Source organism: Pteropus alecto, unplaced genomic scaffold (genome assembly GCF_000325575.1).
Source record: "Pteropus alecto unplaced genomic scaffold, ASM32557v1 scaffold110, whole genome shotgun sequence".
In the NCBI taxonomy this organism is placed as follows: Eukaryota; Metazoa; Chordata; class Mammalia; order Chiroptera; family Pteropodidae; genus Pteropus; species Pteropus alecto.
In genome coordinates this window covers 12,974,139-13,000,775 of record NW_006431920.1, presented here as the reverse complement: position 1 = coordinate 13,000,775, position 26,637 = coordinate 12,974,139, and the positions used below count along the sequence as shown (strand labels likewise).

At 36.8% G+C, this 26,637-nt stretch overlaps 1 protein-coding gene across 10 annotated transcripts in view; it reads right to left on the bottom strand.

The window, feature by feature from the left end:
• The window catches only part of FN1 (fibronectin 1), a 65,165-nt gene that overhangs the window by 18,331 nt on the left and 20,197 nt on the right, over positions 1-26,637 (bottom strand). For 5 of the 10 annotated variants that reach the window (XM_006906746.3, XM_006906747.3, XM_006906751.3 and 2 more), the window contains exons 13-32: positions 25,997-26,118; positions 23,986-24,166; positions 23,613-23,789; positions 22,826-22,954; positions 22,631-22,720; positions 21,634-21,828; positions 20,637-20,909; positions 19,085-19,351; positions 14,825-14,919; positions 13,217-13,385; positions 12,551-12,637; positions 10,289-10,480; positions 8,693-8,965; positions 7,089-7,271; positions 4,940-5,029; positions 3,339-3,608; positions 2,459-2,575; positions 1,623-1,787; positions 944-1,099; positions 185-298 (exon numbers count right to left, since the gene is read on the bottom strand). In XM_006906746.3, coding sequence (XP_006906808.1) covers positions 185-298; positions 944-1,099; positions 1,623-1,787; positions 2,459-2,575; positions 3,339-3,608; positions 4,940-5,029; positions 7,089-7,271; positions 8,693-8,965; positions 10,289-10,480; positions 12,551-12,637; positions 13,217-13,385; positions 14,825-14,919; positions 19,085-19,351; positions 20,637-20,909; positions 21,634-21,828; positions 22,631-22,720; positions 22,826-22,954; positions 23,613-23,789; positions 23,986-24,166; positions 25,997-26,118 — 3,345 coding nt within the window. The remainder of the gene's footprint in view (positions 1-184; positions 299-943; positions 1,100-1,622; positions 1,788-2,458; positions 2,576-3,338; positions 3,609-4,939; positions 5,030-7,088; positions 7,272-8,692; positions 8,966-10,288; positions 10,481-12,550; positions 12,638-13,216; positions 13,386-14,824; positions 14,920-19,084; positions 19,352-20,636; positions 20,910-21,633; positions 21,829-22,630; positions 22,721-22,825; positions 22,955-23,612; positions 23,790-23,985; positions 24,167-25,996; positions 26,119-26,637) is intronic. The other 5 variants (XM_006906749.3, XM_006906750.3, XM_006906752.3 and 2 more) reach the window with 1 other exon arrangement.

Below are 26,637 nucleotides of genomic sequence, written 5' to 3'. Positions count from 1 at the left end.
TTCCCTATATGTTCACTGCTTGGCACTGAGAAGGGAAAAAATGTTTATAAGGGACTCAGCTCAAGATACAAACAAATCAAATTGACTTTCCCTGTGTCTAATCGCAAAAGACACGCAGAGGGCATTTGGATGCCTAAGAACAAAATCTGACTTTGAAAATGGAAAACGAGCACTGGTTACATACTGGTTACTGCAGTCTGGACCAGAGGCTGACTCTCTCCATTTTGATTCTGAGCGTAGACACTAATCACATACTCCACTGTGGGCTGCAAGCCTTCGATAGTCATTTCTGTTTGATCTGCAAAGGGAGAGAAAAGCAAATGCAGCATCTATATCATGCACTGTGAGGTCATCCAAATGACTTTCAGAGTTCAGTAGTAAATGTGTGGTGGCCTGGATTTTCATTTGCAGAATTATCACGAAAATATGAAGGAGTCAGGCATGGATTTCCTCTTGGACAAACATGTTCACTGCTAACACAAATTACCATATTGAAATAAAGTCTTACCAAACAATAAGCTTCAGAATTTAATAGGAAGCCCCCAATAATGAATAATACTAATCTGAAAAAAAATAAAAATTACTTATTGCCTTAGGATCCTAATTTCACAAGTACTTTGTATAAAACCAAAAATGAGAGCTAAAAATATCTTTAAAAGTCAGTCAGGCTACCTCTCTCTTCCTGGCGTTCATGACGAACACCATCACAAAGATGCATCTAATAATTTAAGATGTCCACACCATAAAACAGGACTATGCATATAAAAACAGATCCTAAAAATTATCCAAAAATTCTACTGTGGAGGGAGTAGGAAACAATCTTGAGCACAGAATTCACAAATGAAGAAACTGACATAATGATAAATGAGTTAGGTGGCCATTTATTTAAAAAAGCATTCTAGTCTGTTTATTCTTATACATGTGAGATGCTGGCAATTCTCACCTGGACTTGCAGTTTTAGTTTTTGATGGTCCCATGCCATTCTTGGGAGTAGCGGTCACTCTGTAACCTGTAACGGGGGATGTGGAAGGCAGCCACCTGACACTGATACTGTTCTCCTGGACATCAGTCACTTGCATCTGGGATGGTTTGTCAATTTCTGTAAATGACAACAAGGAGAAATGAGTGAAGCCACAGTCTACAGGAAGAAGACTGGACACGTCCCTGTCATTAGTTACGATACATACAGGATGATCTCTTACAATTAATGACTCCCAGGTGTTTCTTTTGCAGAAACAGAGATAGCTTTTGGGGGTGGGGCAAGCATTTAGATGCCATCACCTATTTTCAAGATGGCTGCTTCATTCACAAAGAAACTACATTCCAGGTAGGTGTTTATCTTCTTACCTCATCAGCTCATTCATTCATTCATTAACAAATATTTATTGAACACCCTCTATGTCTGCCTCTATTGTAAGCACATGGAAAATATTGATAACAAAATCAGACAACAATCTCTGCCCTTGAGGGTGCTTCCTTGTATATCCGGCTCAAAGTCGGCTTGCTGTACATGTTGCTTGGTCTTATTAAAAAAGAAAAGCAACTTACAATGAGAAAAATGAGTGAATATTGTAAAAACTATCAAAGTAAATATGCATGTGTCATCCCAGAGGAGTTGGTACCTGTTCGATAATCAATAGAAACTGGCTTGCTGCTTGCTGGGCTGTCCCCACGGCCAGTGACAGCATAAACGGTGATGGTGTAGTCCACTCCAGGTTTAAGGCCACTGATGGTAGCTGTAGACTTGCTCCCAGGAACAGTGAACTCCTGCACAGGGCTATTTCCTCCTGTTTGAAAAGAGGGCAGTTCAAACTATGAGGGGCTGAGCGATGATACCAGGAGATTATTGAGTAACTGAATTAACATATTGAGAGCAGCAGGTAAGTCACACCTTTGCTTATTCCCTTTAAAAGAGTGCAATTAACAGGGCTTGAACAGAAAGGTATATTTATTTATGCAAGTGTGTAAAAATTGGGAGAAAACTGCACTTAATGCTATTTTAACATCCAAGCTTTAAAAAGTCACTGAGTTGTTGGTTAACATGAAAAGAGAGAAGAAAGTAAATCCTCAACCCAGGATTGCAAAAATTGTTTCCTTTTTCAAAATTTTAATGGCGCATATTCATGTTAAATAAAATTCTGAAAATACAGAAAAGTGAAAAGAAGAAAAACACAAAGCACATTATTTCACCACTGATTGATAATACGTTTGTGAATTTACAATCCTTTGTTCCTCAATTCTACTGTTCCCCCCTCTAGTATTATACAAACAACTTTTTATCTTGATTTTGCCACCAATTATATCATACGTATATTCCACATATTTGTTGGAAAAGACAAGGCTCCACTGAATGGACTTGCCAAACCTCCTTTAATGAGGTGTTTACTCTTGGGCTTTCAGATTACCCACAGCAGAATCTGGCTTGATCAGAATGTGAAACAGCATTTTAGTAACGCACCTGTTTCTCCATAGGTGATCCTGTAATATCTCACTGTGACAGCAGGAGCATCCCAACTGATCAGTAGGCTGTTGGGGGTCGTGGCAATAACTTCCAGGTCCCTTGGAACATCAGAAACTAGAAAGAGGAGCGGGGTGAGGAGTGGGAGGGAGTTTTCATATTTGTAATTTTCAATGATGCCCAGATTTACTCTTTGTTCATTTTCCTGATAATTGCTTTATAATTCTTTCATATAATAATGTAAGTACTATACAAAATTAGCAGAATTAAAAAATATAAACAATTTAAGGTAAGGGGTTAAGGAGTCAATTCAAATTGTGATAAAATGATGATTTTAAATTTATTGAAGGGTTTTTTCCTTCAATTTATAATTTTGAAAAAATTTAAAACGACATAAAGTTGCAAAAATAATGTAACAAACATACATATTCCCGTCCTTTAAGTATTTGCTAACTAGTAATGTTCCTCTCTCTCTCTTTCTCTCTCTCTCTCTGTTAATCCATGTGCGACTAGATATCATAATGATACTTCTCTCCTAAGTACTTCAGCATCTACTTCCTAATTACATTAAAATAATTATGTCTTTAAGGGAACTCTGAAATAGAGTGTTTTCTATATTTTGAATATATCTGTAGTTATTAAAATGCATAAATACCTAAATAAGGAGAGAAATTTCTTGGGATAATAAAAAGCATGTTCTTTAATATAGTCTGAGAAGGAGATTTTTCTGTATAAATTCTCTCACTTTCCTCTTCATGTCTCATAGCCATGATCTACTTTTTTGAGACGATGACTCAGACAACACCAAGCTATTTCACAGAAGACATCACCTGCTTTGGAAAGTCCTTTGAGTTTCTTTGAAGACCAGAAAACAAGTTACCTGTTGATTGCTGGCCAACCAAGGGGACACTTTCCTCTCTGCCATTAAGCGCAACGATGCTGACCACATATTCCGTCCCTGGATTGAGGTTGGTGAGGGTGATGGAATTCCGAGATGGGGGCACTCGATCTTCTCGAGGTCTTCCACCATTGTGTTCAGGATGATGGCGAATCCTATAGCCAGTGATGGTGGCTCGAGGAGCAATCCAGTGGACGGTGAAAGAGTTGGCAGTGATATCAGAAAAGTCAATGCCAGTTGGAGAATCAAGACCTGTTTTTTCCACCCCAGGGGAAGCAAGAGAGAGTGAGAGAAAGAGAGAGAGAGAGAGAGAAAGATATCAACAGCTTAGAGAGTGAGAAAAAGCAACATACATCCCATGTTTCTATTTTTCTCATTAACACAGTGAACTGCCATAAACCTCAGGTTATGATGCACTGATTCTAAGCCACATATAAATTTCAAACTCATAAACTGACTCAGTTCAAAATGGCCAACTCAAGCATTCTCTTCATTTTTCTTTTGCTGTGATCCAAGTGTCATTACAGTAGGTTACATGTATCATTAAAGTAGGTTTCTACATCATATTTGAAGACTAAGTGTTTAAGAAATTCTGGGAATTGATATTTTCAAATGCTTCAGTGTTCAAGTATTCTATGTTTCTATCCTATAAGTGGATCTCTCAAAGCAAGACAAGATCTGCCCTCTGTCAAGTTAAGTGTTTGGCTCTCAAAGAAGCTTCCTATGCTTGAGGGAATTGATATGTCAACATGGTGATAATGATGCCAAACATAAAACTTTCTAAAACTAAAATAAGACATTATTCTGGACAAATTACAATGTAAGTAATTCCTCATGAATTGAGAATTTAGTGCAGTACAGAAAACTAGCAAAAATTTAAAGTTTATCTCCAATTCAAATCACTTAACCTCTCTGAGACTTCCAACAATTTCTGTTTCAGTTATAACATTTACTTATTCTATTTGATAGTATATTCAAACCAAATTGAGATATCGGAACTCCTTTTTGGAAGCAAGTGGACTATAACAAATATATTAATAGATATACTAAACCACACTTTGTTAAAGGGAAAAATAGCACTCCTATTTAAGAAAGGACATCATATTATGGGATTCGATTCAAATTCTTTTTTATAGTAAATGAATATTTCCTCAAGTAGAAAAAAGAGATAAACTTGTTGGCTTAGTAAAAAAAAGAAAATACTTATATGATAATGACAGCATTGGGTCCATCATTAGACAGAGCTGCCTAATGAGAAGGACTGTTTGCCATCTCTAAGTAATAGACATTATGAGATATTCTTCTTGGGAAATGTTTTAAAAGGATAGACAACAAAGTTTCTGGACTAAGTTCCATTCTCTCTGGAAGCAGAGAGTAAAATCTTGGTGACAAAGTCCGGGTAATAGCTGAACAGGTGTCTTTTAATTTTTAAGACCAGTGATCAAAAAGTAATGACAAGGCTACAAGCACCACCATCACCACCACAAAAGATGGGGATGCATTTTTAGAAGAAACATCCCATTTTGTCATTTCAAATCGGTAGGTGAAAGCTACTTGATAAGCATATTGCCAACATGACTCACCTGTTTTCTGTCTTCCTCTAAGAGGCGTACTCTCATGTTGTTCATAAACACTGGAGACACTGACTAAATATTCTGTACCAGGCAGGAGATCTGAAGAGGCAAATGAGACTTATTTTAAAATTGTTCTTGAAAGCATGAAAAACCAAAGCAGCCCTGGGACTATGTGAACTTATAAAATGTCCAAGAGTCCAATTCTATAACCTGCTTTTACCTGAGTGAACAACACTACTTGGAGATGGGCTGTCACTAGGTGATAAGGAAGGGTCACCTTGCCCCATAGCATCTCTAAGTCTTGCCCTCGGTTCCACCTCTGTAAATAACTCACTTCCATGAGTGTGACTCAGAGGGCTCTGCAATAATGTGGAGTTGCTGTAACATAGTAATATTTCTATCACCCATTTAATGGTATATCTGTTGAAGGCATGGGATAATGGTGACCTTAGTGCTATAGATTATCATTTACTCCTCAGAATAATCCAGTGAAGTAGCTTGCTACTTTTTTAAAGCAGCTTTACTGCCATACAATAAACTGTATGTATTTAAAGCAAACAGTTTGGCAGGTTTTGACAAATGTATACATTTGTGAAACCATCGCCACATTATAGATAATGAGCATATCCATTACCTCCGAAAGTCTGGTTTACAATTACTCCCATTTTGTAAATGAGAAAACTGAGGCATAATGAAGTTATCTTCTTTGATGTATTTGCCCAAGATCACACAGGAGTTACCCAGGCCATGACCAATGGTCTTGATAATTAACTTTTACTGGAAAAGTAATACTTCAAAGGGTAAGTGATCAGTTCTGCCATAGTAAGATGAGAACAGAACACAAAAAAAATTACTTACACATTCCTATATATCCTCTTCTCTCATTTTTAGGTACCAAAAAAATGCACAGTATAAGGTTATTAACCATTGAACTACTCACTAAACCCCATTCCCCTCCACATCATCTCCCCTTCAGGCCTTCTAAAGAGGCTCCTGCTGGGGGCTTGGACTCCACTTTCCTCCTTAGCTTTGGCTAAGGGCAATTTACTTAACCACTTGGGACCTCAGTTGCTTCATTTGTAAAATAGGGTCATAATGGCTTCTTTGGGGGGGAATATGGTTACCCTGGGATCTAGAGTAGGATCTAGAATAAGTTCTTAGAACACATAATGAACATGTGACAGGTCTGTGGCTACGGTGGGGCAGACACTGGTCCTGAGGCAGGGGCTCCTGTGTAGTGATTGACAGTGCTCGGAACAGAAACAACAGCCCCACTGGTAGGAGATGTAAGGATGCTCTTGCCCTCAGCCACAAAATGAGAAACCAAAACTATGGTCATGCAGAGATGTCTTTCACTTTTTAAAATATGTCAGAAGGACAGAGGGTGTTTTCTGCCCATCGTTTGGTGATGGACCTAAATGTGAGCTATTTTTCCCTTATGTCGAAACTGGCTATTTGTATGTATGTATTTTATTATGATGAAAATACTGAGAGCAATATTTACTTGAAACATAACACCATGTTGCAGCCCATTTTAATTTTCTTTAATAAAAGATATCTATTTCAAAAGAGTAAGAACCAGAAAAAGACAATTTCCATAAATTGTTGTTTTTATTTTAATGTCAGTTGTTTTCTAAGTCCTCAGTCTTCAGAGAAATCCTGCTAACAGATTCCTTTTGAAATACAAATTAAACGGGTTCTTTCTTCAAAAGAGTATCTTGATCTATCTTGAGTAACCAATTTCTACGTTTTCAAATGCTAAATAGATTCCCTGCTGACACTTTTTTAAAGAATGATAATAAAACAGATATGGTGACACTATTTTCAATCTTCACTTTCTCTCTAAACATTCAGATTTAGTCATATAATTTCTCTTGACATATATTTATTTTTATGTGCTTATGTGGAAGCAGAACTTGTTCACTGCTGTTTTTCCACTGATTTTTAAAAAGTTGTAGCTATCAAAATTATGTTGAAATAACAATAACCATGATGACATCTTTCAAAGTCTACAGAGCTGCATGTCAGAGTTGGAGTTTAGTTTCTAGCTCTGTCGTAGCTGTCTTGAGTGTAGTTGCTTCTACCTGATAACTCAGAATTCTTTCTTTCCTTCTGCTCTAGCTTAGTATTTATTGAACAGATTCATTTGACCACTTACTTGTTAAAACCACTGCGTTGTCTGAAGGAGAAATTGACAATTCTGCAACATCTTCCTCATTTTTCACAGGCGAGTAGCGCACCAAGAAGTTGGTCAATTCAATGGATGGAGGAGGGGCCCAGGTGACACGAATCGTGTCTGGACCAACGTTAGTGAATCGCAGGTCAGTCGGAGGAGGGACAGCTGGTTTCAAATAAGAAGGAAGACTAAGTTAATGTGATTTAAAACCAAAAGCTAATAAAAAATAGCTGGAAAAGTAAAATCAATATTTCATGCATAAAGGAAACAAGTCATAATCATGCAAATAGTCTAAGTCTAATCTAAATCATAGTAAATTATAGTTGACCCTTGAACAACACAGGTTGGAACTGCATGGGTCCACTTATATGTGGGCTTTTTAGTAAATACTGTAAACGTATTTTCTCTTCTTTCTTAACATTTTCTTTTCTCTAGTTTGCTTTATTGAAAGAAAACAGTATATATCCGTATAACACAAAATATGTGTTAATTTGACTGTTTGTGTCATTGGTGAGGCTTCTAGTCGACAGTAGCCTATCAGTAGTTAAATTTGGGGGGGGACTTAAAAGTTATACGTGGATTTCTGACTGCGAAGAGGTCGGCATCCCTAACCCCCACATTGTTCAAGAGTCACTTATACTGTTAAAAATAAAATACTACACATAGTACTGTTAGGCCCCTTTAACCTTTCTGCCATGAATATATCTTAAACAATAATTTCAATCTACTTTCAAATACATTGATTTTAAGTACATATTAACACCATTTATCCCAGGCTGAAGAGGCTTAAGTTGCCACACAGCAAAGAGAAACATAGCAGTACTTTCCAAGGAAACACATGCACACAGACAAAAAGACAAGAAGGTCCTAAATTTCTCCCGGACATGAGATGACTACAGCTACAATTCCATTCAGTGAATTCTACTTACAAGTGAAGAGGGTTCATGCAAATTGGTTCTCAGCATGTTTCTTACCATGCAGGGCAGAGAACCTTTATAATGTTGCATGCTTGTCCCCAGACTCAGGTTAAAGAGGAGTTTCTTTACCTCTCCATGGCAATGAAACCTAGAATGTTCCAAAGTTACTTTTTCTTCTACCTCAAAACAACCTCCTTCCCCTTCCACTCTACCCTAAATTTCAATGGGTTTTTAGTCAGCTACAAAAAAGGAACGTGGTAGAGTTTATCAAAGAGTAGGAGGAAGAGCAAAATGGTACATTTTGGAAGTATATTTCTTATTAACTGGTGCTCATTATATGATTTCGTATTAATGTTAGATAATTTTAACAAACTACAGGTCTGAAAATTCAATTAACCCTCATCATTTGGTACTTAGTAAATCAGATATCTACATTTCTAGCTTTATACATATTTGTGGTTAAAGTGAAAGTATACTTAAGACTACTTGAATGTCTTCCTCCAGTAAGTTTAGCATCTGCATTTGACTGCTTGCCACCCCCAATCCACCCGCTCTTAATCTTAGGCAAATTGCTGGCTTTTCCCTTGAAACATCCATATTTAACCAGAGTGACTGGTGGCAGCATGCAACACCATCCATGTCTCAAACACAGAAGTTTTCAAAATTCACCCGTTTGTTGTGTCAGTGTAGTAGGGGCACTCTCTCCGCCATTAATAAGAGTGGTAACGCTGATGTCATAGTCAATGCCGGGCTCCAGCCCTGTAACTGTGTAGTATCCTACTGAGGAGTCCACAAAATCTTCAAAAATAGGGATACCTTCTCCTGCCGCAACTACAGTGATGCGGTACCCAATAATGGTGGAAGAGTTTAGCGGGGTCCACCTCAGGCCGATGCTTGAATCGGTTATGTCAACAAAGCTTAGATCAGTGAGTTGGGGCACCTCTATTGAGTTACGAAGCAAAAAGGGGGGCAAAAGGAAAATAGAGGCAAAAAAAAGAGGAAAAAATAAAGCAGTGTACATCAGGTCACTAGTAGTAAAATTGATGGAATGTTAAAGCAATGATGGTAGTATGCGATCTGTTCCAAATTATATGAAAAGACTTCCTGAGCATCGTGAATAGTCTGCTTCCCTGGGAGAATCAAACAGCTTACAATATTCTTTTAGGGATTTTCTTGCATTTCGAAAATGTCTTTAAACAGTACAGTTTGAACCTCTCAGGTTCCTAAAAATTATAGGCCGGTTTAGGATGTCGAAACCATTCCCAGGACCTAGACATAATATCTGCAGTAAGTATCAGCAATGTTTAAAAAAAAAATCCAAAACTTTTTTAGTAGGAAAATAAAGCTTGTATGAAGAAGATTTTTTGTAAAGAAATTGATTGATGAGTTTTTCTTTTTCTCCCCCCTATATAAAAACTCATGACAACCTTATGGCCATAATGCTAAAGCATTATGAATATATGATGAGAAATGTGCCATTTAAAAGCAAATTTAGGTAAAAGATAGATAGGCCTGAGTCCAAGGCCACTGCCAATATTTTAATTCATAATCAAAGTTATTTAATTAGTATTACTAAAAGCATTCTACCAAAAAGTGCAAAGCGGAGCACAGTCTGTTTTCATTCTGTTACAATCCAATTTCGGACAAACAACAAACCTATCCCTAAATAAGTCTTTTCAGTGCTGTCTTTTGACCCTTATGAAAGAACATCCCGAAAGTTTAGTTTTTCTTTTTTTCCCTTTTTCTTTTCTTTTTCAACTTAAAAAAAAGAAGGATTCGAAATGGCAAGATGAAGAACTGGATGTGTCAATCAAGTGCTATTTCAGTGTCCACATATGGAGGTAGATACTATTTTATAGGCTGCTGTTGAAAATTGATATGGACTGTGAAACGAGGCACACATGTGCCTGTGGGATGCATTCACCATATTACTTTTAGCCCGTCAGTACTGAGTACAGACACGTGACACCGTTTTAGTAATATTTCCCCTTGAGCAAACAGTACAGTTAATGCCATAGTTGCCACTCCAACACATACTCATCACAGCAGATAGTGCCCCAGTGAAGCACAGACAGGAAAGCAGTGTTAACAGCAAGCAGTTGTCCAAATAGTTGCTTTGCCTTCGTGGTTTTGAAGAGTGCGGTTGGGAGATCAGAACTGAATCCCAACTATATTCGACACACTCAGCCATCTGGAGATTAAGATGTTAAGCCCCACTCTTATTGAAACTGCTATTCTGAGGATAACAGCTTATTTTTCCATTACCTGGAATGATGGTATCAGAGATAGGGGCACTTTCCTTGTCATCTTTGACAGTGTACACACTGACATTGTACTCCAGACCAGGACTCAGGTTTTCAAAAGTGCAGGAACTCTGATCTGCATGGACCACTTCTTCCAGAGAATATCCTTGCTGGCCATTTGTTGGGGTGGTGGTAATTCTATAACCACTGATGTCTGGAGAAAACAGAAAGCAGGGAGTGACTGCATGGAGGATTTGTGACCCAGAGCACATTAAACTATGGGGAATGATGGACCCATGAAGGGGAATGGGGAAAGGACTTGGTATTTGTTGAGGACCCTATTGTCACTCAGTGCTTACAATAACCCTTTGAGGCAGGTATTAAGATGCTCAGTTTAAAGAAAATCTTGGAAGGGGGAAGTGATTACCAAAGGCTTTCCTGGCTCGAAATTCCACGCTCCTGCTACCACTCTATCCCGATTTTCCTTAATGGATCATCTGCAGGACAGCTGAGGAATATTCCATTTTACCTGCTTGATATGGAATGGCTCTCAACCTTAGGCACATTCCCCAAAGTGGGCCCTCCTAATTTACAAGGTCTGAACCTACGGGATTTACAGGAAAGGACTAAGGAAAGGAGAACAAGTGAAAAACGAAAGTGGCTCTACTTATTCTGGATAAATGATATTAGTTGCTAAAGACTTCAGGAATCATAAAAATAGGCACTAAGAGGATTGAGGAGAGAAAGAGATTCAAATTAGAACAGTGATGAACAGAGATCTTAATGGACAGATTAAAAGTAAAATGAAAAAATATATTTAAGTTAAACTTACCAAGGGCAAGGAAATAATGCTATATTTTGTCATAGGAACAGGGTGAAAACTAAAGTGGTATATACAAGGAAATCCAACTGGATGAGAAATAAATGTTGAGGTTTGCTAGTGACCATGCAGATGACCATCCATTAAAACTAAATATTAATGATCTAGCTTCCAACAAGCATGAAACTTGCCAACTTAAAGTTTCAAATTCCGAGTAATTTGGCTGGAAATAGTATACCTTTGGCTTAAAAAATGTTTCCACAGATAATTAAAATTTCACCAGAATCACTCTACTTTAGAGGGGGATTAAAAAGGATATTCTGAACTAGTTTTATTCTGTGTGATTGCACACATTGATCAGATAATTAGAGATAATAGTCTTAGTTGTGTGCCCAAGCAAATGTAAGAACTACTTTTAAAATTACAGGAAAATTATAATTAGTGAAATAAGCCCTTAAATTAAGAAATACAGCAGTTATGAATGCAATCAATATGAATTGGAACTTCCATTTTTGTTTAATTTAGAATTTTCTCAATTATGAGTATCCTGATATCTCAACAGTGATTCTTCCAATATTCTCTCTATTAAATAATATGATTACATTTCAGTTAATCCTTCTTATTTAAAATTTTCACATGGTTTTGGCAAAGGTCAGGAATATCTAAAATTTCTCCAGTCATTGCCATGGTACATTATACGACTTGAATATTGATATAACTATCTTTACATATTTTTGGATTTTATAAGTAATTTTCAATGTGTAAACAAAGAGTTTAGACAAAAGCTACATTTAAAGCTTTAAAAATAGTCATGGAACTCCATATAACCAAATTTCTCAGAATTGAGTATAAGTAAAAAATGAACAAACAATTAAGTTCCAAATATGCAATTTTGGGGGTAAGAAGGAGTCTGAAAAAGTTCTGTTACAATCCCAGTTCTGTAACATTTAAAATTTGTGACTGTGAGTAGATCGATTTTTTTTCCTGAATTTCAGTTTTATTTCATTTTGTAAAATGAAGGTCATTTATATCTATTACTACCCTTAGATTATTGTGGTACAACTCATGACAAAATATTTGTGAAACTTCATTGAATAATAAACTTAGAATCTATAATGACTAATAAAAGGGAAATTATGTAGTATGATTTCAACCATTTCTTTGGCAATTTTGAATGCCACTGAGCAAAAGCTACCTTCCAGAATGCTTTTTCTCAGCCCTCATGATTCTCTACAAGCTCAATAAGGGTCTGCCTTGTTCTCTCTCGTGTGAGTTTAATGAACATGCAGTAAAACACCCTATATGTCTCTCTATGATGTATACTCATGTCCTCCTGTATTTTTTATGGAGGGATGGCTACTTAAAGTTTTGACCCTGTATTTCTCTGAAAAGAATGCAGTTTCTAAAGTCTTCATCTTGAAAAAGTATTGCATATCCTTGTGCTCTGATACACCTCAAGCTTACCTGGGGTGGTACTCCTTTCCCAGGAGACTACAAGCACTCCAGTGTCAGGGTTTGCTTCCAGGTGCAAGTTTGTTGGTGGAGACAATGCTATGCAGAAAGAAAATTGCAAATTAAAAGTTAAAGCTAACACAAAGCACTTGGCCTGTGGAATAATTGGAACATGTTCCCCTCTCCTTCCCTTTCTCCTTTCTCTCTCTTTTTTTAAAAGAACCAGGAAAAATATAGAAGTTGTACTATAAAACCACGGTGGACAGAAATTCTCTGACAGAATTTTATGATTACTGATTTTTCAATATTATTAAAATTCTTTTCACCTTGGCAGTTCATAAATATTGTTGACATTGAAGAAACAGTTCTGATGCCATGGACTATGTGAGTTGAATTTGCTACTCAGAATTTAGAAATAGCTAATAATATAACTAAGGATGGATCTTTTCCATTAATTTAAATTTTCTCATTTATGAGTATCCTGATATCTCAAGAGTGATTCTTCCAATTAGAAGAATCTAATTAGAATCAAGTTAGAATGACAGTGTTGAGAGAAATTTAAGAGGTATACTGGCCATTATCATAAGTAAAAAGTGATTGATATCAGCTATCTTTTGAAAATGGAACAGTTTTAAGAGAAAAAAAAAAAACAGAAAAGAGACAAAGAACTCTTCTTACGTGTCACTACTTTGTTTACAATTGGTTTATCTTTCTCTTGCCCATCTCTAAGGACTGAGATGGTGTAAACGTATTCCACGCCTGGAGTCAGGCCAGACACAACGATGCTTCCTGAATCCGAAGTCACTTCTCGTGGTGCTTCCCCTCCCTGGCTTGGTCGTACACCCAGCTAGAAGAAGGAAAACAAAATAAACACCAAGGACAAATATTTCCGAAGCCGGACTACTGCCGAGAGGTTGTGGTTATGCTTCATAGAATGAGAACTCCTCAGGAACTGTACAATGTACCTTTATTAGGGAATGAGTGGGGCCTTACTTTAGCTCAATTAGATAGTTTAGCTGGAAATTCTAAGGGGCTGGGGTGTGGGAGGTATCTTTCAAACTAAATAAAGGTGGCTGTAATGAAAAGTTCCAAAGAAATGTCATTATGTACTATTTTGCTTAATAAATCATCTCGCGGTACAAACCAGTACACAAGGGCTTTGGACTACAAGGCAGTTCATTACTATTTTCACTGGAAGAAATCCCCTAGCTCTCTCTTTAATGAGTTATTAATATTCGGTTCACTTTTTAGTTGCCATTTAGAAGCACCAGCTCCTGTAACACTTTATACTGCAAAAACACTCCTTTTGAAGAAGTATGTTCATAGGTTCAACTGCAGGACGATATGTTCCAAAAGGAGAATTAAAATGAATGTGCTCATAATTTTAAATCCTTTTAAACTTTTATTTCAAAAATCTAAGTAATATTGTGTCATCAGTGTTCAACTCTAGGGACATCCTTTGTATGGTGTATGGCTTCTGAAAGTTAGAATGACAGTGTTAAGGGAAATTTAACAGGTATGCTGGCAATCTTCAAAAAGGGCTTCTCTGAATTTAAGCAGCATAATCGTCAATATGGCTATCTGCATTCCTCAAAAAGGAAGTGACTTTTGGTATATTCTTTTCAAACAAATGATCATGTGGATTTAGTCTTGATTTCCAATCATAATAAATAGTTCCCTATATATACTCTAAATGAAAAAAAAAAAAAAAAGCAACTTTTTTAAACACACTCATTTGTATTCATCACTTTCCTAACATCATCACTTTAAAGAACAGGGATTTATATATCTGCAAGGAAGACCTTAATTCTAACTGCTATTAAGAGATGCGCCCACGGGGCTTTGAACAAGTTCAGATGAAACTGATTGGATGAAAATGTGATTTTTAAGTGACTCAGAGTTTATTTGGTTTTCCTAAATTGGCTTTCATGAATTTGTTGACACCCATGCAGAACAACACAGCAAACAGAGTTTCCTTTATATATTTAAATGTAGTTCCCTGGAGGAAAGAATAGAGAAAATAAGATAACAACAACTAACAGTTCCATATTAATGTCTTATCCTTCTCAAAGCACTTGTCACTGTCTCTGTCCATCCTTCCAGCCATTCAGTGAGGCAGAAGTATTATTATTCCCTAACAATGAGGTTAGAGACGTATGAATGGAAGCAGGTAACAGAACCAGGTCTCCTGACTCCTGAACATCTTGCTTCTACTTCTACCACATTCAGAAACGTGAGGGCACCTCAGGGCTATATCACAAGAGATTAGGAACATCTGTGATTTACCTTAAAACCAATCCTTGGGGCAGGTGTCCATGTAATCACAATAGTGGTCTCAGTCACCTCTGTGTTGTAAGGTGGAATGGAGCCCGTGGGTTGCACTGTGAAATGGAATCAATGCACGTGTCAAAACCTTGGAATCACAGGTGATACACTGGACATAAATAACAAGTACTTTTATTGAAAACCTCATTTTAATCAGCTTGTGGATCCGCAATGTAACCTATGTTCCTTTGCTGGGTGAAACTTTGGAGTAGGCCACAGCTTCTCCATCTTTCATGTACCACCCAAATCATCTGAGACCTGACTAATATGCAGGTTTATGTCTTTTCCTCACGATTGGAATTTGCATTTGATGACAATAAATTCCCTTATAATGTCAGCATGTAAAACTGGTCATCACACACATTGATTGTTATTCTGCTTCTTAATCATTAATTTGAGAACAATGACTAAATTATAGATGATGATCTAAAAATAGCTTTATGCTGCATTATTCCATAATGATGGCCAATTATTTTTGGTTGCAGGAAGAGATGCCATATGAAAGTTAAACAAAATTGGCCACCTTGGATACACTTACAGATTCTAAAGATTCTTTCCTTAAATATGTGAGTACCCATTCAGAATTACAAACCTGCAGAAATTTAATATTCTGCCACTAGAATCAGAAATTATAGAATGTTTACTCCCATATCTTAGCATCCTGACACCAGTTATTTCTCTTAGTGAAAATATTACTTTGAAAAAAAAAAGAAAAAAAGGAAGAAAAAGACTATGTGTACAGAGAGTTAAGACTGACATTTTCAGTAATCCTACAAATGTTATTATCAATTTAGGATTTCTTAAATATAATTGGCTGAACAATTGAATCTTATAATAAGCATTTCAATAACTCGCTTCTATGAAAAAAGTTAGGTCACAGAAGCCAAGACATTTGAGTAGGGTGAGTCAAATTCAAGGGTTTCAAGTGTGCTGATGGCTGTGGTTATATGCTTAGGGCCTTAACTATTGCTTCCTCTTTACATACCAACCAAATTCTGTACCCACTGCCGGGGGGCGGGGGGGAACCTATTAAATGCATGTATACTAAATTATGAATGAATGGCTGGTGAGACAAAAAGTTACTCTCCAGAGTTATACAAATGAAGATTGAAAAGTCTTAAGACTCCAGTCTCTACTCAGCTTCAGTCAATTGTTTTTGCTTTGTCATGTGGGAATTCAGTTCCAGTATTTCAATTCTTCTTCTTTATTTTTTTGTTAGTCTGAATTTTAATGTACAATTTAAAAAATATATTTTTAAAATACTGTGTAGAAAAAAATAAAATATGCACATGAGCCACTTTGTAATGACCGTTCTACTGGCTGAAATGAAGTACTATTGGTTTAGTGAGCTGTTTCATAAGTATGTTATTATTTTGATGGCATTTGAGGGGAAACTAAGATAGGTGACCTGTGATGCCTTCCCGGTGCCCTGAAATCATACACTACTTGACTGTTGCTGACTTAGCTGAAATGCCATAGCCAGCCCTGTGTGACCATGTTAATGGCCATTAGAAACAATTCAGTAAGCAGCTTCTTTCATTGAACATCTGTGAAAGCCACAAATTTTTCACAAATTACATTCTCCTGGGCTTTAAGGTTGGATATTTTCTATTGCTTGAGCCAGCCACCTAGAATCTTCTGAAGTTTAAGATGGTGCTCTCTGTCTGGGAAGACCATTGCAGGAAAAATCTCCAAACCACAAACCCACAAACTGATGTCAAACAAAGGGTGTGACTGCAAGTATGAGCTATGGGTACTGGCAGGTCTTGTTCAGTGAAGAACAACCTGGCTGTTAAAGAAATAAAATCTGCCTTATTTATAAAGGAGAAAGTTGAATTTCCCTCAGAAACAGCCCCCACCCAGAGTTGCTCTTAAGAATTTAGCAGGAGTTAACAAAATCCAGCAAAGTTGTTCCCAGAATTCAGCCTAATAAAACAATAAAAAGCTACAGAAACTTAAAGTAATTTCAAAAATATGCAGGCCCTGTTGATGTTTATAGCCTCTGAGAGAACCTGAAGTTGAAATAAAGTTGTGGAACTTCTTGCTTACGTTGGTTTATTTAAATCTAAGCTTGGTTGATCTGTTTTTAATATCATTCATTCCTCAGTCAGTCATCTATTAAACAAACTTTAAAAAAATATATATATACTAAGTGGAAGGAACTATGTTAATCTTTATCTAATAAAATTAGTTTTGATTATCCTCACTTTAAATATAGTGATATTTTATTTAAATGTATTATGCAGAACATAAAATAACATGTCCAATATACCCGTCTCCAAAAGTACCTGAGATAGCCTATACTGACTCATTCCACTCCACATAATTATTGTTAGTAGTATTAAAAATTCTTCTTCTTTTATAAGCACTCTTTCTAACAAAAGAAACTATGTAAAATATATCTTATCTTTAGGGGTGAAAAAGATAACTGTAGAATTATGTGTAGTCAATAAAAGACTACATCTACTGAAATTATCATTCTAATGAAGTGAAGGCCATCCATAAGAAATAGATATTTACGAGTAACACAAAGACATTGATTTCACATTAATAGACTTAATAAGATGCAACACAAAATAGCAAAATTTTAAAATAAATTTCCAAATAAAAAGCAGATTTTACTTGCTGATGAACAGCAATTCCTTAGGAAGAAGACTTCACAAGCTAAATCTCATACACCAAATTTAAAAGGAAATAAATTTTTGGTAAAATGATTTCCCATAGGGAAAAGCTTATAGATAATTTCTTTGGGAAATAATTCCATAGTTGTTTTTGAACTAAGCTTATATTCACTTTTTTTTTATATTAACTATATTTTTAAATTGGTCAAAGAGTAAGATTTGTTGAAAGCTTTTAGAAAATTGAAAACTAGTTCATAGTTACATATATATATATCTACACATGCTAAAAAAAGTTATGTCAGGTGCTTCTGTAATTGAAAATGTTAAGTTAAAAATAATTCATGCTCGGCTAGAAATAAAGGGTCTCATAATTCTTTGTACACTAAATGAAAATGTATTTAGTAGAAATCACTTTATGAATATAAGCTCTATTGTGATATAGATGTGTAAGAGATTTAAGGCCACTTCCTGTAAAATGTTGAGCAAAAGGACAGGCATAACCAAAATTATTGTCAGTATTTTTCCCTCTGTGGAACTTCAAGAGAAATTTAAGAAAGATTAAGGTAAAAAAAAAAAAAAAGTATTTCGTTCTGCAGAAGTACTTTTTATCTGCTGCAGGCAACGCTTGTAAAAAAACATTTCCTTCTCGTTCTGTTAGTGTATTCAATAGGTAGATGTTTTTATTTTACACTTACTGCTATTATTTAATACCCAGAGTATTAGAATGTAGACATTGGTACTGTTTTTTTCTTGCCTTAACTCATATTTGGTAAATTCATTTAATACAATAGAGTTCGAGTTTCAAATAACTGGGTGCTTTAAACCGTGCTACTCAAAGTTTTGGTCCTGGAGGAAATAAGGAACTCGGCAACATATGCAATTTAAAACACTGCTTCCTTCATCAAGAAAATCTTGCCTTAAGAAGTCATCAGTCGGATTAGTGTGCTTCATTGATTTGCATTCTTGCACAAGCTCCTTATTGTCTAGTAATAAACAGTTCACCAGCAGCTGGTCCATGAACCATACTTTGAGTATCACCGCCTTAAATCTTTAAAAAAAAAAATTAATTTATTTTTTTATTGAAATCTTGTACTAACCTTTTTAAGATAACTTTTGAAAATGGATGCGTATTACTCAGCCATTAAAAAAAATAAAATCCTACCATTTGCAATGACATGGATGCACCTAGAGGTTATTATGCTGAGTGAAATAAGTCAGACAGAGAAAGATAAATACCATATGATTTCACTTACATGCGGAATCTAAGGAACAAAAAGAACTAATCAAAAACAGACTCACAAATATACATATTAGTAGCTGATGGTTGGTCACGGGGATGGGGAGCATGGCAGAGGAAATGCAGTTAGCATTAATATGATGGCTAGGCGGAGGGCCAGGGGAGGGAAGGAGCAATTGGGGGGATCATTTTATGAACCATATAGGTGTCTAACCAATGTACTGTATACTTGAAACTAATTTAAATAAATTTTTTTAAGAAAAGATGAAACTCTGAAAAAAAAAATAGATGCAGAACAGAGAATGTCAAAATAGGTGAGAACCTACAACATCACTAAGAAAAGACACTGAGATTTTGGCTTACGGGTATTAAAGACTCCAGTGGCTTTGGGGCTCTGCTGGTTGCCTTTTACAGCCACAAGGCTTGCAGTGTACTCGGACCCAGGCTGCAGATTCCTCAGTGGGTACTTTGAAGCCGAAGGCCCCACGTTGTACTGCTTGGGCTGGCCTCCCCGTGTCAGGCCCACAGTCAGTCGGTACCCGGCTATCCGGGCCCGAGGTGGAGTCCAGGTCACTACGACAGTCGAGTCAGTTTCATTCACAAACTGGAGGTTAGTGGGAGCATCCAATTCTGGGAAAAAAAAGATGAAACACGTCAAGAGATATTTGAACCTCGGGAATTATCATACTGAAATTCTAAAGTTTGGCTAAATTTTCCGAAGTTTTCTCTTCTTAAGGTTGAAACTAGGTATAAGTCAAAACCTTGAAAATATTGAGCCAGTAAGAGATCGAGGGCTACATAGAACGTTGCAAAACTCTGTGTCAGTCATGAGAAATTGCTGACCTTTTTTGCTTGGCTATGATTCTGTGGAAAGTCTAATTTTCCAGCATGACTTTTTCATTACCCTCCGGAATTATACTAACGTTATAGAGATGGCATTAAAAAGAAAAAAAAAAAAAGACACTTGTAAATGCCACAATTTACTCTGCTGAGCCAAACAAGAAAAGAATAAGCCTACTAAAATGAAGACAAGAAGAAAGCTTCACATGAAACAAAAGCAATATTTTCTGCATTTATCAAATGAACAGTCCTTTGCTAAAGAAGTAAAACTGATTTTCACATGATTCCTATGCAACAATAATTATAATATATACTCAGAACTTCAGAATCATGGTAGGACCCTAGCAAGTATGCACTATCAGGAAGAATCACACAAATTGTGAGTTTTCTTCTTATGATAACTAGCAGTTTTCCTGTAGTAATTTAAAACACTTTTAAAAGAGAAGACATGTTTAAGAGATAGTTAAGTATCATAATTGGAAGCATGGGCTTTGGAGTCAAAAAGACCTAGGTCGGCTCCATCATTTCCTAGATCTGTGACCTTACAAGTTCCAGAATTTATTGTAAGCCTCAGTTTCTTCATGTGCCCAATATGGAGAACAATAAGACATTCCCTATTAGGTCAAAATATGAGGATAAAGCTTATAAAGAACTGAGCAGAGGACTTGGTGCCGAACAAGCGCTACATGTTTTAGTAATTACTATTTGTAAACAATTATATACTAAAAGTGTTAAGAGCTTACATTTGAAGTTTGACCTGGTTATATGTATTTACACACAAAAGGCACTCCAATTTTTAACCCACGTCTCCAGTAGCAAAGAAACTTGGGGTCTCTTATGTTCTCTCTTGGTGCTATTCCACTGGTACAGTACGTGGGAAATGGGTTACCATTCAGCATCTATGTCTTCAGTTTTGTTTTCAAGTTTAATATGCCTTATGTCCACTATACTTGGCTGAGTATGTTTCTTTTTCTAACTGTAAACCTCGGAGCAAGTGGTGTGCTACACATTCATCACAGGCTGGCACTGAGGGTGGAGAATCTGGGGTGGAGGAAAGGTCAGGGGCAGGACGTACTGGTTGTCTGTTCTGCTGTCAGAGGTTTGCTCTCCCTCCCATGGTTCACAGCATAGACTTTGAAGTGATAGGTGACCCCAGGGGACAGCCCCAGGACTTCTGCGAAGGTGTACCTGCTGACGGGCAGCCTCTGCCCGTGCTCCCCAGGCAGGTTGACGGGGATCACGTCCACGCGGTAACCGGTCACTGCACTCTCAGGAGGTGTCCACATGATGGTGACCTTCACGTCTGTCACCTCCACGAACTGGAGGTCCCGGGGAGGAGGAACCTTATCTAACAGACAAGAGTCAACTGGTCATTCACAATTCCTGATGAAGATAATTCTTAAAAAGCCAGTTCCCTGACATGGATAAGACAATTCATTGAGCCTCTCATTCCAAAGCAATGCTAAATTTTGTCTCTTAACCAGAGAATACGTTTTTCTGCTTATATGTTCACGCTTTAGTCATATTGCTTACATATGTCATTTGAAGGTTTTATTTAATAAAAGTAGGTAAGAAGATGAGGTTCCAATATATGAAGTATCCTATTGAGGAGTTTAAAACAAACATACAAAAAAAACCCCACAAAACACCTCATTGTGACAACAGGAAAAAAATGGTGGTTTTCATTTTACTGAATCATTTTATAGTACTTAAGAGTGAAAGAGGAACTGACCCTTAAGTTTCTAGGAAAAAATATGAAGACTTCATGGTGTTAGCTTTTAATTGGAGAGGCCAAGAGCCAGCTTTGATAAGTTACTTTATAGTCAGGACATGTCAGCCAAATTTCATAAGTTTAGTGATAAACTAATCTATTAGATTACAAGCATATAGGAACTGTTGACAGAGATAAAATTAAAAAGCAGAGACAATTATTCTTTCCTCTTATACTTCCGGTCCAGCAGGCCAACAGAATGAACACAACTCAAGGATGGTTTTGTTCCTCCAACAGAAGGAAGGTTTAAGCTGTTACCTTGTTCAGCCCTAAGAGATAAGGTAGGAAGCATCTTAATTACCTGGACGTGGGACGCCAGTGGTTTCTTGTTGGATGAAAACAGGGGTACTTTCTTGATTTTCTTCCACAGCATAGATTGTGATGTTATACTGAACACCAGGTTGCAGGTCACTGAGGGTGACAGAGTTGGCCGTTTCAGGAAGGTTGAGTTCTGTGCTACTACCTTCTACTGATGGCGAATACACGATTCTGTAGCCTACAGATTCATGAGAAAAAATGAAGACACACTGTTTTACAGAGCAGAAGTGTAAAAAGTCATAAATCACCTTTTAGTCCTTAGCATCTTGCTTGACTAGTTAAGAACTAGAGATTCTTTTTTACTCTTTTTTTCAATGTTGCCACTCCTTTTAAGGACTAATCAGTACAAAGATAAAATAAGAATAGCTGTGCAAACCTTTTTAATAATAAATATCATACTTGAAGACCCAAGATCTTTAATAAATGTCTATTTGAGAAGCCATGAGGTGAAAATAAATATTCATGTTAAAGCTAGATCTTCTCTTTGAACTCTGGATGATGGAAGCAATTAACGAACCACCTTAAGCATAGAGTTGTCCAGTGCCATCTGTGTCTTTTAAGAATGTCAGAGACTGTTGAGTCACCTAATGAGCTAAGTAAGAGAGCAACTCAGCTACCTCTTTAAAAGTCTTAGAGTGAGGTTTTTAGAAAAATTATCTCTCTTCTATCATGGGAATGCCTGATTTAACAAATCAATGAGCTGGCTTTAGAGGTTTGGGGGGGGTGTGTGTGTGTGTGTATGTGTATGTGTAGGGGATCAATAAAATGGATTTGAGGGGAAATAATCCATTAGAAAGTAGGGCATAAGACTTGAAAATCATCACATCCTTAATTAATATTACACACACACACAACTCTATCCTAGTCTAGCCATTATATAAGATATTCAAGTAATGCTGGTACTCAGATCAGAATCTACTTCCTCACCTCTTATGCCATCAAGACTAACATGGCAGCCAAGAAGAGGAAGCTAAGCTGACCTGTGATGGGCGCCTGCGGTCTGCTCCAGCGAACGACAATTGAGGTATCATCGACTTGGTCCACAGTAGGGTCAGGAGGGGCATCGGGCGCTAACAAAGAGAAAAAGGAAGAAACGAGGAAAATAGTCAGAGAATATTACTATAGGTCTGTTTTACAGAAAAAGATTCTTTTCATACCACGTGATACACATGTACCTGTTGTCTGTGAAGTAGACAGGATCAAACTCTGCTCTCCTTCTTCAGATATCTGGTAGACATTTACAATGTATTTTCGGCCAGGAAGCAGGTCGGGGATATTCACAGAAGTGGCCGTGCTTGGAAGATCTTTGAAATAAAAAGGAAAGTTTACTGATCAGTGCATATGAATACCTCAAATGACTCCAAAACCTATTCGAAATACATTAAAAAGCTATATGTTCGTGAGAGGCGGGAGAAGACCAGAGAAAATGTACGCATGGATACTCAGTAATGATAAATGCACAACAGGATCATTTTTCTTTTTTTTTTTTTTTCATTTTTCAGTTTGTACTCTAAAGACGGATGATTTTTTGTAATCCACCCCCAAATCTGTAAACTTAGTCCTCTTGTAAACATCATCCTTACATTGTCCATTATAGGCACAGTAACTAGAAGTCAGCATCGTGGTTATGGGAAGGGGATGGGGGAGTGAGGTAGGAGGGATATTCTCTTTCCTGATGTGGGTGCCGGTCTTATGGGTGTACTCACTTTATAAAAATTCATTGAGCTCTATATTTATGATCTGCGTACTTTTAGATATGTAGATTATTCTCCGGCAAAGTTTCTAAAAGGCCCCTAAACATGAGAATTTGAAAAACGCAAATGAGGGTATTGTGTACCTCCAAAAGCTAACATTTTCCCCGGTAGTCCTCATACACCACAGACCACCTGCCAGGACGCCAGCCCCTAAGCAGGGTTCACCAGAAACCACTCAAAACCTGTCACGGCAACATGTTTAGCTTACCCAGGTACTGCGGCTCATCTCCCTCCTCACTCAGCTCATATTCCACACGGAATCCTGACACAGTGTCCGAAGCGGAGACCCACGAGACCACAAAGCTGCTGGCTGTGATTTCAGTCACAGATTCAGAAGTGGCCACGACAGGAGAATAGGGTGTTGTCTCTCCTGTCACAGTGTTGCCTAGAAAGTCACAGAAGGGAAAGTTTTAGGCTTCAGCCATCGAAAAGATTTACTATCACTTGTAGGATGCAACTGTATTTTTTTAAATGCGGGCGTCAGCCATGGAAGAAGATGAATAGAGAAGGAAAACACTTCCTGGGGAGTGCCCAACTCTGAGAAACTCAGGGACAGACATGAGGATGGCTGGGGTACGTACTGGTCACCGCTGAACTTGTGCTGGTGGTGGTGAAGTCAAAGCGGGTCACCTCTTTGTGGCCGTACTGCTGGACACTGATGAGCTGCCCCTCATATACCACATTTGGCCTCAGGCCTTTAATGGTGTATGAGTTTAAGTGGCCTGGAATGACGGCTTCCTTCCAACGGCCTGGAGAATTTTTCTAAAAATTTAAATTAAAAAAAAAAAAAAATCATGTAAGTATTCTCAAGGAAGAACATTCAGAGATGATGTGGCGTAATCTTCAAAGAAGAACGAAAGACCTGTGCAGTTCCATCATGGAGGAAATTGGAATCGAAATATGGATGTGTAGCAGAGGTTATTAATATCAATGATAATTATATTTATGGCTAATATTTCCTGATAGTTTATTATGTGGCAAGTTCTGTGTTGTTTTACTTGCATTATTCCATTCAATCTTCATCTCCCTGCTCCTCCAAGTTAATGGTATATTGTCCTCATTTTACAGGTAGAGAAACAGTTTTATAATGTGCCCACCAAAGTTACAGTCATAGGTGCTAGACACCTTTTTTGCCAGATTATTTAATATCATCAACATAATATGATGAAACCAAGTTTTGCTTCTCCCAATTTTTTCATTTTTACAATGGACAGAGATATATTCCTCTCTGAACTAGGGAAAGCCACATATTCAATTTTTCAGGTGGCGGGATACATTTTAAGTTTCTTGCCTTGCAGAAACTGTCAAAGGCATCGTATTGCTTCATGAGTCAGTTCTTGGAGCCATCACATACAAGGTTCAACTGGTCTGATTTTATGACTCATTCTTGGATAAGAACTACCCCATTAAAAGCGGTTAGCAAACTTTGGGCAAGATTGCAGAAGAATGCAATTTAAGTTTATTTAATCTGCTTCCAGTTTACATTTTCACATCCTGTCCAACTTCATTAATATGTCATGGATCATTGCAGTAAAATGTGTGAAAAAGAAACACCCTTACTTCAGACAAGATAAGATCCTTTTAAGTTATAATTTTTCTAAACTAATACGTCAAAATACATTTTAATGCCTAACAATTTTTAAAAATTATCCAATCAACCAGTTCCTCAATAATTCAATACTTAGTTATCCATTTATATTTTGGAATAAATGAAAATGACCTTAGTACTCTTTAAATTTAAATTTTAACTCAAATACACTATGAAAAAAATTGCAATTAGTCATTACAATTAGCTCAGATTTTGTGATAAGCCTTTTATTGAGTGTGAACTTTTATGGGTAGAGATCAGAAGAAAATACTGGAAAACAAACATTCAGGTGACATACATAAGGAAAACCCTTGAGGAGGGTGCTTTTTGAGAGTGGATGAGAATTTAACTTGAAAACATTTTAAATTATAGAAATGAGTTATAAATGACACCGTGTCATTGGGGATGGGAGAAGAAATGTCTCAGCAAATCTGAAATATTTTAATTGTTAAAAATCTCAGAGAAATCCATTATTGCCACTCTTTAAAGACCTTTAAATTTAGTGTACAATTTTATACTACCTATAAATGTGTTTTATTACAGTGGTTTCCCATAACACTTCAGAGTTAAATTTAAAGTAAATAGAATTGGTGATGAGTTGAAAAGATGAGAGTCAAAAAGGTGTTAGAGGGAAAAATACATTGATTCCAATAACATCTCTAGACACAAAGTTTCGCAAATGGCAATTAAATATAATGGATATTACAAAGAAAGTAAAAGAAAAAGAGTGATTTCAATAGTTTGATTTTTTTCTGAAGAGTTTAAATACAACTGCATGAGTTGGTAAAATGTTTTGTTTTATTTTTTGTTTTATTTGCTAGAATTCAATAGTTGTGGTTTAAATCTGTATGCCAATCGATTGACCACATATTGTTTCACCATTAAACAAGTATAAAAGTTGTATGGATAGTTAATCTGATCTATTGGCTCAAAGCTAGAAATAAAATTTCAGAATTTATTAACTTCAGGATACTCAGTGTCCAAGTTTCTGGGTGCATACTCACAGGTTTCCATCTGAGAATGTACTTGGAAATGTGAGATGGTTCTGGAGCATTCCACTGTATGGGGTGAGAGTTGGGCTGACTGGGGGTCTCGGTGATAATTACTTGGACAGGACCAGTTGTGCCTGAAAACAAAAATATGTATTTGAAAAACTGAAAACATTTGTTCGTAAAGATATATGAACCCCTATGTTCGTTGCAATATCATTCATGGCAGCCAACACATGAAAACAAAAATATATGAACCCCTATGTTCGTTGCAATATCATTCATGGCAGCCAACACATGAAAACAACCGAAGTGTCCTTTAATAGATCAGTGAATAAAGAAGATGTGACACATATATACGATGGAATACTACTCAACTATGAGAAAAAATGAAATACTGCCATGTGCGACAACATGGATGAATTTTGAGAATATATCATGCTAAGTGAAATAAGTCAGATGGAAAAAGTCCACAATCACATGATTTCCATCCCATATGTGGAATATAAAACTGAAAGCAATAAACAAACAAACAAACAAGACAAAAACTCATAGATACAGACAGCAGTACGGCGGTTATTGGAGGGAATGGGGGTAGGAGGAAGGGTAAAGGGGGTCAAATACATGGTGACAGGAGAGTTGACTTCCGGTAGTGA